The 16,934-nt window shown below is 38.3% G+C and overlaps 1 protein-coding gene across 2 annotated transcripts in view; it reads left to right on the top strand.

Annotated features, from left to right (window-relative positions):
- Positions 1–16,934, top strand: part of psme4b (proteasome activator subunit 4b) — a 38,350-nt gene that overhangs the window by 458 nt on the left and 20,958 nt on the right. The window contains exons 2-19 of one of the 2 annotated variants that reach the window (XM_072373189.1): positions 274–414; positions 3,980–4,096; positions 5,024–5,068; positions 5,270–5,419; positions 5,984–6,047; positions 6,534–6,608; positions 6,718–6,840; positions 6,951–7,043; positions 7,164–7,342; positions 8,238–8,324; positions 8,509–8,695; positions 9,034–9,123; positions 11,268–11,332; positions 11,551–11,701; positions 13,513–13,611; positions 13,918–13,987; positions 15,803–15,870; positions 16,370–16,573. In XM_072373189.1, coding sequence (XP_072229290.1) covers positions 274–414; positions 3,980–4,096; positions 5,024–5,068; positions 5,270–5,419; positions 5,984–6,047; positions 6,534–6,608; positions 6,718–6,840; positions 6,951–7,043; positions 7,164–7,342; positions 8,238–8,324; positions 8,509–8,695; positions 9,034–9,123; positions 11,268–11,332; positions 11,551–11,701; positions 13,513–13,611; positions 13,918–13,987; positions 15,803–15,870; positions 16,370–16,573 — 2,008 coding nt within the window. Of the gene's footprint in view, positions 1–273; positions 415–3,979; positions 4,139–5,023; positions 5,069–5,269; positions 5,420–5,983; positions 6,048–6,533; positions 6,609–6,717; positions 6,841–6,950; positions 7,044–7,163; positions 7,343–8,237; positions 8,325–8,508; positions 8,696–9,033; positions 9,124–11,267; positions 11,333–11,550; positions 11,702–13,512; positions 13,612–13,917; positions 13,988–15,802; positions 15,871–16,369; positions 16,574–16,934 lie in introns of both variants that reach the window. The other variant, XM_072373190.1, reaches the window with a different exon arrangement.

Below are 16,934 nucleotides of genomic sequence, written 5' to 3'. Positions count from 1 at the left end.
TTTCTATTCAACTTAGCCTAAAGTATTAGTATATAGGAACAAACTTGAACAAGCAACCATGTGGTGATATTGTTCTTCTGCAGGAGAACATCAAGGTGTGGTGTTCTGGCATTAGCTTAAGTTCAATTAAATCAGTCAAGCTCCCATGCTGAGACACTGTGTAACTGAAGCTGTGCTTTAACTGTGTTGTGGGAATATAGGTCAGTTATATTAGTGATGTATTAGTACTGCAAGTGATCAGCTGCTCTCTAATGGTCACCTCTGTCACCTCAGGTTTCTGAAGCTGTATGGCCGGAAGTTCAGCAAAGAGGACCACATTCTCTTTATCAAGCTTCTCTATGAGTTGGTGACACTGCCAAACTTGGAGCCGCACATGATGCAGTGCTATGCCAGGCTGCTCATTCAGCTTCTCAAGTAGGTTTGACAGCAACACACACTTGCCGTCCCTTCGAGATGCCTCCCTGTAGACCCTGGGTCAGAACCAGATCATGGCTGGAAAGATTCCATTTTTCATCTGGCCTGGGAATGCCTTGGGGTCCCTGAGGAGGAGCTGTGGCTTCAGAGAGGAGTGTCTGAGTCGCTGTTGCGCATACAGTATGCATGAGTTACATTAAAGCACAGTATATTGAATCTACATCTGATAAAATACTTTTTCCTGGGAATGCTAAAGTCCTCAGGATGATCTGCCTTTGTCTTCCCTTTTAGTATAATGAGATCAGTAGCTGCCTTGTTGGTACATATCACTGTGCTAATAGTGGTATACTGATTGTTGTCACATGACAGGTTAAAGTGGATTTCTTACTTATCTCTCTGACACTTGGATGATGGCCTTGGAAGCAACCTAAAGAGTTAAGAGACAAGAGCAATTTAACTTAACTAAATTTAACTAAAAAAAAGACTGTTGAATCTGCGTCTAAATCAAGATCTGAGTCCAAGTAATTAGATTCAGAAAAAAATATTCTGACCTTTCAAAGAACTCTAAGATTTAAAAAAGGGATGCTAATGGGAAGTTTACCTGTTGCTAATGTCAGCCAGGGGTTAGAGGGACATGAATAACAGTGACTGTCCCCAAAATTTGCCCATGGGTCATATGTTCATGTAGGCATATATGAACTATAATTATATCAGAAGAATACATGACCTGTGTGGTTGGGAAAAATGGCTACCATGAGGGTGATGGTCACATTGTAATGAGAGTGTATTTTAGCCCTATCCATGATTGTTTTGTAACCCAAACAAAATGTTATCAACAAACCAAACAAAAATGTAATGTTATCATCTGCACCCAACCAGGAAGTGACACAAATGTTCTAAGGAAGTGTTGCTGTGTAGCTGATTGAACGTAACCCAGAAAAGAAAAATACATTTGTCAGATATTTTTCTTGTTCCTGCTTCACATGAAGGCATATGGTTTAAGGTGCTTCTCGTGGCCATACGCCCACTTCCTTCTTATCAGGAGTCTGTGACTTCTGATTGAAAACACTTGAAAACAACATGGGCTCTGACATGCAGTCATATATCACTCTTGTGGCTTGTAGGGGCTTGTTATGAGCCACACTGAGAGGTGTGAACAAACTACCTCTATGATCGCATCAATGTTCGGTCTGTGGTCTTACTAATTCAAGGCCACAATGTATGAAATCTGGTGTTTGTTGTGCTGTCAGTTTTGAGTGATCTCTGTACCACAAGGCCATCATCACACCATAAGCATGGACACATTTTATTCAATGTCCTCTCATTTTAATATTGGGATGAATAATAATGATAACTGTTGTGGTTGAGCAGAGTAGCAGCATTTGTAAAAGATTAGTTAGTTTGTTAAGGTGCTCAAAATGCACAGCTTGAAACACAAACATGATTTGGACACTTCCCCCTTGAAGTTGTTCTTCAATCTCTTTGATGTCACATAACTTGATAACATCTGGCTTTGACTTAAAAATCTCACTCCCATGCATTACTAATCTTGTGGCCATGCAATAGTTGTTTTTTTTCATCAATGTCACTAGGGGGTTTGTTCACATACAACACCTTTAATCTCTGAATTTTCTAGTACCCAAACTTCATTACTCTTTAATAATTCCCACAGAAAAGTTATTCTAAATTGTACAATTGTGTTCTATTTTGAAACCTCCAAACACACAAACATAATGAATCTAATATGAACGCTTTATATAGACAAAACATTGTGTTATTTTACATATAAACTATATATAACATCCTAGTTTCTTTTAACAAATTAAGATGAACATTTACAAGCAATACAGTTTACTGGAGCTTTACAAGCAAAACTACAATCCTGATGTGTAAGCACATCTGTTTGTCAAGATTTCTACCAATTACAGTTGTTCAAAACTCATGTATTGTTGCCCAAGTTGCAAAGAAGGAAAAAAATACTCTTAAATACTGCATTACTCTTAGATGCCAAAAGAGATCACATGATTGACACCAAAAGATTGTTATTGACATATTAGCAGCATTTTAAGTTATAGCTAGTTAAAGGGGAACTAGTTCTTGCTATTACTCTATACAGTGAGGTGAGTTAGTCCAGTTCGCAATTAGCACCCCTCCACTGGGCTGCAAAATAAATTCCACAGCTCAAGAGATGATTAATGACTAGGCTTAGCTTTTTTTGGTTAAAACATGGGGAAATTTTTAGCTCATTTAGCCTCAAATGGGCATTTCAATGAAGTAGTTCTTAGAAAGGAAATATCTCTGTTTGTTGGCAAAACTCAACAGCTTTTTTTTTATTATGTTGTTTCTAGTGGAGTAAAATGTTCAATATTTCCCTCTGAAATATTTTCCCGTATGAGTTTCACAAAAAGGGTAAATTGAGAAACTTGGGTTGAATGAAATAAATATCCTTACACTCACACTTGCACCCAATTGGACACAGTCACAGCAGGAGAAAAGAAGTGAAGAATGTTGGCTGTACAGTACATTTATCACTCTCTAAGCCCTGACCTGCTCTGTAACTCCCTGCTTTTGATCTGTCACACCTCCTGCGACACTCATCCCGTTCACCACATCCCCATTTGCCCTCCACTGTTTTCAGGATTTTCACGTCCATCCTTTATGTAGATGTCATTTTGTCTGAGTGTTTTCCATTAGATGGAAAGAGAGAGGTCTGAGTTATATTAAGTACCAGGTCTCACAGCTGAGTGCTGAATTTGATAGTTAACATCGAGATCAAGGTCTCAATAGACTTGTCGTGCCATCCCTCACATTTCACAGCCATTTCCCTGATTGTCTCTTCATTTTTCAAATCTCCCCAATGAGAGTTTGTTCCATCACTGTTAGATGAATAAGAAAGTAGGTGACAAGAGGGATATGTGGTTGTGGAAATTGTGCATATTTTCCAGTGCAGTGCTAAACCTTTCTCTGAGCTTTAATCCCATTAAAACTGCCATTTTACAAAAAAACTTAGTAAGGGAGTACAAAAAATACATAGATGTTCTTTGGGGGATTTAAAAAAAAAATCCTGCTCAATTTGAAAGCTTATGAAGTACTCCCCAGTGGAACATCTTTCTTTGTGAAATCTGAAAGCTTAACGGGGTGTTTGAAAAACAATAACCGCAAAAAATAGCTAATGTTGCTGCACCAAATAGATAGTCATCTTAAATATGGTTCTTTTTTCTTAGTGGAACCACTTAAAGGCGTGATGAATCTTTCAAACCAGCTGAGTTGACTCATGCAAATTGCTAATGCTGCAGCTGTCAGTCCAGTTATGCTTTACTGACTACAAAGAATCAGTGTGCTGTTTCCAGACATGTCTGTAAGCTGGCAGTCGTCATGTCGAGTGCAGCTTGTGAAGCAGCGACTAATTTTCCCACCATTACTTACTCTTTGAAACGCCATGTAGTGTGTCACCCCAACATAAGATATTTACCATCAGGGGGTTTTCACAAATACATGTACGAATTTGCCTTATGTTTTATGAAAGCCATGTACACAGGCAAATAAATGACTTCTTTTTTAACAGGAAAAAGGAACTGCTGGCAAGGGATGACCTACAACTGCCATGGCGACCACTCTATGATTTATACGAGAGAATCATCTACTCCAAAACTGAACACCTGGGGCTCATCTGGTTACCCAAGTATGTCATTTTACCTTTACATAGACAGGACTGTCTTCCAAAGTGCATTGTTTCAGTGTTGTAAAAGATGATATGATCTAAGATTTGAAATCTTAGAGGAGAGTCTCACTGGAGCTCCATCCTGACGTTTTTAGGTTAATCTTTTTTTTTTTTGCAAACTATATACATATATCTACTTATATTTAAGCAAACGTATGACAGAAGAATACTATAGTATGAGATGTGTACAAGTGTAACCAAGCAAAAAGCTGCATTTTTATAGATATTTTTACATTTACATCGTGAATTCAGACCTTCTGTTTATACAAATTCAAATTTGACTTAATAAATACACAGGTTTGTGTTCCACATAGTAATACATTTTTTAGTGCAAAAAAAAAAAAAAAGATAAAAAGAAAAACAGTTCTGCAAAAATCTATTTGAAATGTGTCATGAGTCTTGGACATCAACCCAACGTCAGTTCCCATAATCAAATTGATATTTATTTATCAGTCCAAGTAACCTGAGGCTGTTAGTTACAATTCCTCCATGGCTCTAACCATTGGGATGTTTCTGTCATGTTTATTTGTCTTAAAAATACTTCTTCTTTATTTTTTGATCAACACCCTAAAAGCCCTAAACAGTAGGTTTTATAAGTCTAAAACAAGCAGGTAGAGCCACGAAACTTAACACGAATGTGCAATTGGCCAGACAATACAGACCAAAACCAAAGAGGAAAATAAAAAAGGCTCTTCCTCATGATGAGCAATAACTTTCTAACTTTTATTTACAACCAATCTGTCTCCTAATTTTTGGGTGAATGTACATAAACATAAACTGCCTGGACTGTTGGTCAGACATAAGCGGAATTTTTTTCTTGAATTGTTTTTTTAAATTATTCTTGATAATAGCACACACACTTACACCTTGTCTCTCGCTTGTTTGCAGCTCGGTGGACCATATTTTGAAGGCTTTGATCAAAAGTTGCAGACTGTAAGTGTCGTCCTCTGTGATTGTGTTATATGTGCAGCAGTTAATTTATTGCTTTGATCTTCACTTGAGCTTTGTAGTCTATATCAGTGTGTTCATTAGTATCAGTAGCTGTCCACATCTGTTTGTGCTCATGTCTCTCTTTGCTCCATTTTTGGATAAAAAAATTTACACTTGTGCTTTTTTTTTCTCCCATTTTCTCAGGTATTTTCCTGCATCGTCCACCAAGGAGATGCTGGATGAGTGGCGCCCCCTTCTGTGTGTGTTTGACGTGGTCATGCAGAAGGCTGTCAGCAACATGGAGCTGTTCCTGCCCACCATCATGCCTCCGGAGGAACACAGCCAGGGCTTCCAGTGAGTGGGCCAGCCGGAATGGCTCTGTTTAGAAACAGTACCATATGCCAAATGCTGTATGGGTCAGGGTTAACAAGAAGAATCTAGAAAGTTTGCTGAAAGGATGTTGCCTGCAGAAACAACAGAAACTAACTCATGATTAACCATATTTTCAGGTGCTGTAAATTCACCTTTGCACCTGAAATGAATCAATCTGTCTTGCCCTGTCTTTGTTTTGCTTATATTTTGTTGTCTTGGAAAATCTTCACTTTCTCTCTGCTCTCGTCACGGTTGTGTTCTTGGGGCCAAGTCCCTTCACAGCTTTCAGCACATTCTTCACTGTATCCACTCTTTTGCAAGCTATTTGTCTGGATTTACTCTTGGATTCATAAGCAGTTTGTGCACAGTTTCCACAATACATCATCTTTAATACCCTATTTTTCCGTTTCATTTTGTCGCTCTCTCCTCCAGAATATACAGGGGAGAGAATGAGTTCATGTTTTGGGGAACTGGAGATAAATGAGGGGAATTTAGCCTCAGGTGTGTGAGTTGTTGAGTTAATCTAATCTTTTTGTGTGTTCTCAGGTTGTGGTTTGATGAGTTAATGAATCTTTGGATGTCAGTGCAGAATCAGCCGAGCTGGGAAGGGGTAAGACACTGTTGCACACAGTTAATTGGCTTGGAATGTGAATTCTTAATGCCAAAGCAAATTTACGTTAAGCTGAAATTAATGAACATTTCATCTCTTAAATTTCCTGTGGTGGATTTTTGAAATTATGTAAATTCATTGAGCAATGGATCATGCAGCTTTTCATTTACCCCCCCCCCAATAAAAAAAAAAAATATGGAGTTTAGAATTACTTGGGATGACAGGCTTTCACCATTTCCTGATGGTGATGATTGAAATGCTCTCGAAGCGTTGTCAGTTTCCACTCAGCATGCAGATAAGATTTTCCATTTCTGCCTTTGCTCTGCTTTTAGCTTTCAGGCCCACAGCGGACTGGCTGAACACATGTCCTCCCTTGTTGAACATCTTTCTCTATTTTTAGTAATATTTGATTCTTGGAATGGCAGACTTTCTTCTGGGAATTTTCCTTGGACTTGCAGTGATTGTTTGCCTGATGTTGTTTTGCAGCACCTAGTGAACCTGTTTGCTCGCCTTGCCAATGATAACATTGGCTACGTGGACTGGACTCCCTATATTCCTACAGTGAGTCATTAGCAGAATTACGGGGCAATACAAGTGAATATGTTAATAGGTTTTACTGGGGACCTCTGTGCTATATGTGCAATGTGAAACTTATTGTTTGTGTGTGCAGATCTTCACCAGGATCCTGCGCAGTCTGAACCTGCCAGTTGGGGTCAGTCAGATGGTGGCACCGAGGTATCTCACCAACTCCTATGACATTGGGTACTTGGTGTTATGGATCACTGCTCTTCTGGTACACACTCTTTGGAATTTTCACATGAAAACATGTTTTAAATAAAATACAAAATATTTTTTATATCACACTGGAGCTGCTTGATTTTCTGCTAATTTATATTCCTGCAGGGTGGACCAGGAAACCCCGCACAGAAAGAACTGACCTGTCTCTTCAGCAGCATTGCCTCCTTTTACCATCCCTCCAATCATGGTCGCTGGCAGGTAAGTCTCTTACTCCCATTCATACACTCTTCTTTAACTTATAACCTTTTTTTACGAACTTGGCTGGCAATAGACTCTGAGAATGTGTCTCTTGGTAATAATGCTAACGTTTGCCTGCAGTCTCGACTGATGCGGCTGCTTCAGCGTCTCCCAGCAAGTGTTGTGCGTCGTGTGCACCGGGAGCGTCATGCTGCACCCAGCTGGATCACGCTGGTTCCTGAGTGTCAGAGGTTGACTGATGCAGATCTGCAGGAGTTTACTCGCAGCCTCACTGGAGCTGCCCTGCTGGCTATGTTTAGGTACAGTTATTGTTATAATCTGCCTATCCAAGAAATCAGAGGTACACGTATGTTTCAGCTTGAGAAATCTGAAATCTGAAATCTTTGGAGATCTGTCGCTATAAGGAGAATCAGCCATGATTCATAGCTAAACAAGTGATAAGAAAATAAAGAACTAATTATTGAGCAGTTTTACAGCAACACATACTTTGTGGTAAGAACATAAAAGCTACAACTAATGGATACAATAAGTTGAGCTGCAAATAAGTGGTGCAATAAAGCAGAATTATGTGTGTGCAAGTGAAAAATCTCAATATTAAAAAAGAGTAAATGCATGGCTGTTAAACTGTTTTGTAAAAATATGTTGTACAATGACATTTAAAAAGTAACACATCAACTTTATCATTTTGTGCAGTAGAAATCATAGGTGTCACTGTGGGTGGAGGTGTGAGCTTACCCAGTCAGTTCTTGTTAGTCAACATTTATTGATCAGAACTTCCTCATATTTTATCTTTTATCCAGAACTCAGGTTCTCAAATATAAAGTCTATTGATTTTGTCTTGTCAGTAAGGCCTCCTCCTCAAATATCACAAAACCTTAACCTAACATTGAAGATTGGTAGGTGAGGCTTTCAGATTTAAGATTCACAAATGAGAATATATATGATAAAAGATAAAAGACTAAAAAGAGACCTTTTTGATTTCAGTCACTTGGTATTAATGTGGTTCTTCACTGGATTGTTTGTGTAACTGCTGTGTCTTATTAGTGAGTCATTGCACACACTTTGCCTGAGCCACAACAAGCCTAATCTGGACAAAGATAGGTCATCTGAGATTATCTGAGAGTGTGTGTTGTCTTTGTAGCACTGCACTGTATGTTGTTGTACATTCATGTGCCCTCTACTGGTTATTTGCAGTAAAACTGGCAGTACAGATGCAGCATATGCTCTTCAAAACCTGGCTCTCCTCACACCAGAGCTTGCAATACCACCTGTACTTGAGAAGTAAGATTTATGAATACTTTCTGTGATTTATAGGAGGATTTGTAAACAGTTGTTTCGGAAGAATTTTGGCTGTGCGCTCATACTTGACTGAAATGGAACTCAAAGAATGACTTTTGATGTAGCTGTCAGGCACCTCATCTCACCTTATTTTATTGCTTACCTCTTCATAATATGTGTTAAACAGGACCTATGCAGCAATGGAAACCCTGACAGAGCCACACACCCTCACTGCCACCTTGAGCTGCATGATTGGCATGGCGCGCAGCCTGGTTTCCCCTAACAACCACTACCCAGAGGGCTGTGCGCACGTGCTCCCACTGCTTATGGGCTCTCTCCCAGGGGTGGACCCCAACGACTTCAGCAAGTGCATGGTGAGTAAGGAATGGGCTGATTAGTAATGAAGAAGAACTGTTAGACAAGTAGACAATAGAGCTCTTGCTGATTGAATTCCCTTCCTGTACACTAAGGTCTGTCTTATTAATTATTCCTGAAATGAATATCTCAGTTTGAAGAGCTCGCAATTAATGTGGCTCAGTCGCCTGCTTGAATAGTAAAATTGATTGTTTCCCTCTTCTACTGTGCTCATTCTTTTCATGCTATGTTAATCATTACACCAGAATAGATTAATGGGCTTCAAAAAATCTCACCTGGCGAGTTATCTATCATATGTCAGATTGTGTAAATTGATTTGTTATGTCTCTCCGTCCAGATAACATTCCAGTTCGTCACCACCTTCACTACTCTGGTGCCTTTAGTGGACTGTTCGTCTGCTCCTTCTCAATACACTGATCTCTCAGAGGTACAAACAAAACACGCATTAACTGTATATTCACTGAAGTGATAAAAGAAACATTATGGACAAAAGTTTCTGAAACTGTGTGGGGTTTATTGTCCAAATTCTTAGACAAATTGGCATCCACTGCAGCACTTAGAATTAAGACTTCATGATTGTAAATTCCCTCTCGTGGTATTAATTAGATTAATTCATTATTTTTCCCCAATGAAAATAACCTCTTTATGCTCTACACCTCAGCCCTATTTAATTCATGTGCGCCTATGAATATGCTGCTCAGCTCAGCTCCTATTTCGTCCACCCTAGCAGCTTTTAACATATTGCTAATATTAGATAAATCTTCCTTATCGGCAGTTTGTACAAGTCCAGCCCTCAAGCTGACAGGATCTGGTTTTTGTGTTTTATTTTAAAGTTTGTTATCAGAAAAAATCAAATCATTATGTCAAACTGACTGAAACAACACCCTTTTGAAAAACATGTTGGTTTGACTGAAACTGTGCAAAATCTAAATTTTCAAACACATCCACACAATGCTGCTGGAAGTTTAAAGACTCCTGCATGCAAATGTTTAATTGCACCAAAAAACTGGCTTGTGAGTTTAGCACATGCTCCACAGTTCCCGAAGGCTTTGACCCAGAGGCAGAAGAAATCAGTAACAGCAGTGTGTAACTGCAAGGAACATCGAGGACCTTCTTTGTGAAAAACAAATTAGCAACAACAGTTGCTCAACCCGATGAAGACTGTTCGGGAATTGCTTTGGTCTGTGTCAACCAAAAAAAAAGCCCAATACTAAGAAGCTGAAAGGTGGGCATACTGCGACCTACTGTAGCAAAGTCAGACATACTCAAGATGTGCCTTCTAAAAAAAAACACAGCTTGAACATTTTACCTGAGGGAGCCTTTAACTAGATTAAATAATTACTTTTTAAGCGGAACAGAAAAAAAAACTGACATTATTAAAATCTGGTTTTTAAATTGCCACTCTTTAGTAGTACTTTTTTTTTTTTGTCAAATCCTTTTTAGTTACCTGACTAAAAGGTTTTACTCTATGTTCTGCTTTTATCATAAAGATGTGTCACTAATGAGCTTATATCCATTCCATGGCATTTACCCTTAACTGCTATTTATCAATACTTCAAAACCTGAAATACCTCATGAACAACAGTTCTTCTGAATCTCCATGTTTCAACGCTGTATTGTCCTTTACATCGTTATTAATCTGAGTAAGTTTTCTTACATTTCGAGCAGAATGCAGAGCCTTCAGTTGAGCTCTTTACATATAGAAAATTATATGGCTAGGCTTTTTAAAAGAGCAATCATTTAATCAAGTACTTTTATTTCATTTTAATGACAGGAATTGCATTTATTTTCTCTCTTTCTGACAGTTAGATGAAAAGACTGATATTACGTTCTGCTCAGCTTGGCAAGAAGACTGGAAACAACTTTCTCTGCTCTGTGACTCTAAAATCAACAACATAAACTCTGGTCAATGCAATCTTTAAACATCTCTAATTATCTTTTTAAATTTGTTCTTTTAATGTGTAGAGGCACCATGTTCTTGAATTTCCTGGAGTCTTCTTGTCACTTTGACATTGCCAGGCCAGATGTTTCCCCCTTCTTCCAACCTTTTTTCTTTAGCTAATCTTCTCATCCATACTCAAGAAACAGGCAATATGTCTCCTATCTCTGGCCAGCTGGGAGATTTAATCACTCCAGTTTGTCCTGAATCAGCTGCGGGGCCTCCTCCCAAATGACTGTGCCTGTTAGACCCATAATAAGGGAATGGTGGCTCTTCTCAAGTGGAGAAGCGGCATGTCTGCTCTGAGCCTTTCCAGATCTGTCTGCCAATCTTTCAGGGTAACCATGGCCAACCTGCAGAAGAAAATCATTTCAGCCTTCTTTGATTCCTGATATGTTTTTTTCCCGTCATTATCCAAAGTTCATAGCTATAGATGAGTGTATCAGAACATAGGCAGACTGGAAAAATCAGGATTTTGCCTTATGGCTCAATTCCATTAAGTGTGTTTCTCAAATGTCAAACCATCCATTTAAAAAAGTTTCTTCCCTTCTGTTGATACAAGCAGAAAATATAAAATATACCAAAGCACAGTGGTATTATACGAATACATCATCTACATTTCTTCCCCACAGATTGAAAAAGATCTGTGCTCTGCCTCAGCTGGGTTTGAAGACTTCGTTCTGCAGTTCCTGGACAGGTAGAGATAAATTAGCGAGTCAAACTGTCACTCTGTGAAGCTTTGTTGTAAGTGTCTGAATACGAATGTGTCTGTCTGTTTGAAATGCACTAGACTCTGCCTCTCAAGTAAAACAGCCTTTTTGGTTTTTAATCGTAACACTGTTGACATTTTCACCACCGACAAGTGTTTTAAGTGTGGGTTTGTGTGTTTTTGTGCATCCTCGTGTGTTTGTGCAGGTGTTTTGCTCTGATAGACAGCAGTACACTGGAACAGACGAGAGATGAGACGGAAACAGATACCCAGACTCATTTAGAGAGCCTGGTGGAGCTGGGACTGTCCTCCACTGTTAACACGATTTTAACACAGTGCTCCACAGAAATATACAAGGTAGCGCATGAATACACACTGTCACGGATACCCACACGTCTTATAGATAACAACACTTCACCGTACTATGACCTTCAGTAAACACATCTTTATCAGTTTTTAAATCAGGCTGCAAACCTTTAAGGCCTTTAAAAGTAATTTTCTCAGTCAGCTTCTTACGATAAGAAACTGAATCCTACATGAGGACCACATTTTGAGCCAAAAATTAATCAGTTTGACTGGTTTACATGAAAAGAGTGAGCAACATTGGAGTCAACATGGAGTTACAAATATTATTTATGTTCTCAGCACATTAGCTGTTCTCAAGAGGTAAAATGTTTAGCATATTACCGAAAGATGACCCGAGACAACTGATTAATAAGTGATTTTACTGAGACATACCGGAGTTGATTGTAGCCAATGAAGACCTCCAGTCACACTGCACCACATTTTCAGAACTGTCCAACATGCAGCCCTCCTTCTGCTCTTAAAAATCATGTTGCCAATTCAGTTTGGAAGAAGCCACGGATAAGATGGGCAGTGATCATGATGCTTTATTGTCATATAAATCTTGAATAATTTTAGCATCAGAATTTCGTTTTTAAATATTGCAAAATAGTGAAAAAACATATTGAAATAAAGACATTTATTAAAGATAACACCCTTTTTAACTAGCATTTGATCTGGAATTAAACATCTTATTCAGTATTACAACTTGTACATAAAAAATGGTTTAACCAGTCTAACCCTATTAGCTTTGAAACTAAATATATTTTTGGTTTGTTGGCAACAGTTTGTTAAGATTAAGTTTCCGTACCAGTTTACCTACAATTTTTGAGCAGATATTTATTTGTAGGAATAATCCTGACTTCAAGTGGTGGACAAAAACTTGTACCATGTGGTATTGCTTAACTGTAAAGAACTCATTATCGTGGCTTTATAAACAGGAGAACCTGATTACTCGCACCAAAAGACCTAAGGCAGAAAATGAAATAGATTATATGCTTTGTCTTCCTGCAGATACTCTCATTATGACCATTCCAGGATAACTGATGGTCTATCATTACACCCAAATATTTGTATATTGGATTTATATTGGATTTTCTCATTATGTAAAACAACAAGAGTCCAGCAGCTACCAAATACAGTCTCTCCACTTTTCTCTTATATTTAGCTCATGAATATTTTTAAACCCTTCACTCAACTACTTTACTCAAAAACAATTTTGGTGTAGCTCAGGGTTACTTCAGTCACTTTAAAGACATTTGAACTGTATCATCGGGCTACTTCAAAATGTCTTGACTTGATACAGTCTCTTTATGGCAGTCATCAGTCAAAGATGTGTTCATCTTTACCAACTAGAGTCATAGGACACCACAGATTTATTTTTATAAAAAAGCATCAGAAGGCAAAGGCGTGAATTGCTTAAGAGAGACCATCATAACTGGGGATTTTGCCCAGCTGAATGCAACTTGCAGTGCTGGGCAGACAAAAAAACATTAGCTTCTGATATGCTTTGTAGCAGGCTGCCTGGTGGCAGATTGTATAAAAAGAGCTTTCTGTGATGGAATCCCAGGGTCATTATAATCATTAGTTAGAATAAACATTTTGTTATGTAGATATTTCTTAATTATTAGTTCTCAGATATTTTGTTGTTAATTTGACAGTTATGTCAAACATGTTTGTAAGCAGGAGGACATCTAGTTTAAGTGTGCCACTTTGTTTACAGTTAGTGTCAAACTCTAAAATTATTCAAGAAGACTTTTCTTTGGAGTCAAAAAACACATACACCTGACCATCATCTGACTTTCCTAATGTTGCCTTTACGTCAGGTCGCGCTGCAGAAGCTGTTTAACTTTGCCACCTCCAGCATCTTTGAGACGTGTGTGTCAGGCAGGATGGTGGCTGACATGTGCAGAGCTGCAGTAAAGGTATGTGTGTGTTTATCAGGTAGTTATATTTGTCTCATTTTCCTCTTTAACTATAATACAGTTTTTCTTTTGTCTCTAGATCATAAAAAACAACAAAACAAAATGCAGATTTGTGATTTATTGTGCATAACACAGAATATTTTCATGTCAAACAGGACTTTCGGTTACAGGCTCATTTCCTGTTTTATCTTTTTTTTCATCACTTGCTTATTTTCTGCATGCATTTGTTTGTGACTAAGTGTGTTAATGTGTTTGCTTTGTGCGTTTGCATGCTATCTGCGCATGTGTGTGTGCGTGTGTTTGCAGTGTCATCCCGCTGAGTCGCTCCGTCTGTTCGTCCCTCACTGCTGCAGCGTCATCTCCCACATTACTGACAGTCAGTACCACACTGTGTGTATGTAGAACAGTCTGTTGTATAGCGAAGATGTCATTATACTTGTATGACTGTTCAAAGTTTCTTGCGAGCAATGAGCATGTTCATTCAAGCGTTTAGACAATAAAGAATTAACCTGCAGATAAATCTGCAATTTTTAAACTACTTAGTTTAACAGTATTAGCCTTTTAGCTCCTAGTTTTGGGTGGGATGAATTTAAGAAGGAGTAGCATCTCAATTAACTAGGTGACTTAGCAAACAAGTTCTGTGATATACTTATCAGTCACAATATTAAAACCGCCTTCTTGATATTGTTAAAGGAGAACAGATCATCTCTGACTTGTTGAAGTGTACATATCAGACCTTTTAGGGTGTCCTGTTGTTCCTGGATTCAGGAATGAATGAATTTAGGGTAGATGAAGGTCAAAGTTAGGCATGAATTGTTATGCTTAGGGTTTGGGTGTGCGTTCTTTGATTTGCTCACCAACCGGTCATCAGCTGTGCTCCAAACTTGCTAATAATGGGAAGGCATGCAATGTAATTTGGATGAGCCATTCTAGTTTTTTCTTTAGTTCTTTTCCTCTTTTCTTTCAACAGTACTGATTGCTTTGCTGATTAGCTGTGCTCCGCGGATTCACTTCACGTTTCGTCTTTATTTTCTTGTTACAGCCCCCTTCTCAAAACAGCAATGTTATGCATTATTCTTAGTCTATTGCACTGTCATGATTACCTGCCCATGAAGTGCCTTTGAAAAATTTGTAAATTTTAGTTTTTTTTGTGTAACATTGGTAAATTATTGATGAGAGTATCTGCATGATACTCTGCATGAGCACAATATTGAGCTATCTAGTTGTTAACCATAAACTTTCATTGCATGGACTTGTAACTGGGGCAATTACAATTTGAAAACACCAACTCTGCCATCCTTTAAGACATTATAGACAATGAAAACTTAAAGCTATTTAGAAAACAAAAACTAAAAAACATTACCCAGTTTCATTGGCATCTTTTAGTCTCTATTTTAGATCCTCATTCAGATCTCTATGGTTTCTGGGTGCCAGTATAAGGTCTTAAGAGCCAAGGAATTTATTAGCTGTGGATATGAGTGTAACTTACATTTCTATAAGATGATACTCGAGCTGTCTTACATGTTCTAACCAATAAATTAAGGCCTTACATAAACTCCTCTGTACATTGTTAAAGGCTGTTACTGCTCCGGAGTTTTTCTAAATTTCACAGTGTGGGTGATGGGGTCAAGAGACTTATTATAGTTCAAAATTCTCCCAAGTGTGTTTTATCCTTGGAGCCAAAGGTTGCTCATTTTGCTTCTGTTACAGACTAAATTTGTTGTTTGTATCTTAAAGAATTTTTAATATGCAATATTGCCACAGAATGAAAAAATAATTGAGCCATGCAAGAGATCTATATAAAAGTTTTGGATGCCAACATACTTACAGTGACAAAACCGACAAGATGATCATCTTGTATATCAGCTAGATCATTTAGTAATTTAGTTGAATGTGTTAGCATATAAGCATTAGCTAATTAACATTTAACATCACTTGAATGTTGTTCATTTGACAGACATTTGGGTGTAAACCATGTTTTTGACATAATGTCTGAGTGACTCACCAAAGTTATTAAAATCTATCCTGAAGGGACTGTGAATGTCTAAACTCCATGGAAATCTATCCACCACTCGACTGATAGCATGGCTTAAAACTGAAACTACCCCAAAAGTCAACTAAATGAGCTCAGTCTGTCAGGAGAGTAATACAGGACATAACTCAGCTTCATTTTGTGTATGCGTGTGTGTAGATGAGGAGTTGCAGAATGAAGATGAACTGGACAAGGAGCTGTTGTGGAATCTCCAGCTGCTCTCTGAGGTTAGAGAACACTCTATCAAACTCCAAAGGCTTCAATGCTCTAAAACATGTAACTTTTCTGTGTTTGAACTGTGTCTTAAGGTTATATTTATTCTCAAAGTGACTGAAAACAGAGAACACATCAGTTTTTGTTTAGCACCGTTCTCATGTTATTGTAGTAGTTGTGTCCTCATTTTTGCAAGAATGTGAAACAGATAGGTATTTTAAAGTGTTCTATTAAAATAAGATTATTCTAATGACACTGAAAGAGAACAGAACAATGACGTAAAGGCATTTTTTGCAGTGTACTCCCTGCATGGTCATAAATATCAGAGAGCTTTGTCATTAACCAGAACCTATTGACACTGTTTCAATTTTTTTTTATAACTCCTGCGAGCTTAAATCGAGTGAGAGTAAGCCAGACTGTGATTTACTGGAGAACCTCAGTATTTAATGTGCAACTCTCCAATGAACTGCATCTGTGTGCACGCTCTCACATGTGTGAGTGTGATGTTTTTAGGTAACCCGTGTGGATGGCGAACAGCTGTTAAAGTACCAAGGGGACCTGGAACAGATCCTGTGTGTGTGTGTGCGCCTACGATGTAAGCGAGCTTACACACTCGCCTGCAGTCTGCTGGAGCACACACTCCGGTCGCTGTCCCTAATTTATCCCAAAGAGTACCGCAGCACCTCAGGAGGCTTCGATACTGACCTCCCTATTAGGGTAAACAGGCACACACAAACTGACTCTGTCGCAACAGCACATGGAAGACAAAACAATGACCACAATCATTTCATCTTACAAACTGACACCAACATAAAATTCAGGTTCACTGATGCCTCATTTCTTAATTTACTCACATGTGAACTGGCTGCCATTTAGCTTTTTTGTGTTTTCAAGATGGACGCTGCAGTAGTTAATATTCATCAAAGGCATTTCTTAAGTAGCAAATGCCCACCATGTAACACTGTGCAGTACTTTAATTGTAGTGTCCCCAAATTATTCCAACATTGTTAGCTCAAGTGCTAGCCTTGTAGCCTTTGATTGTATTGTATAGCCTATTTATATCAAAATCCAACAGACT

This window comes from Leuresthes tenuis, unplaced genomic scaffold, assembly GCF_036924035.1.
Source record: "Leuresthes tenuis unplaced genomic scaffold, fLeuTen1.0.hap1 SCAF_20, whole genome shotgun sequence".
NCBI lineage: Eukaryota > Metazoa > Chordata > Actinopteri > Atheriniformes > Atherinopsidae > Leuresthes > Leuresthes tenuis.
This window is presented reverse-complemented; position numbering and strand designations above follow the sequence as displayed.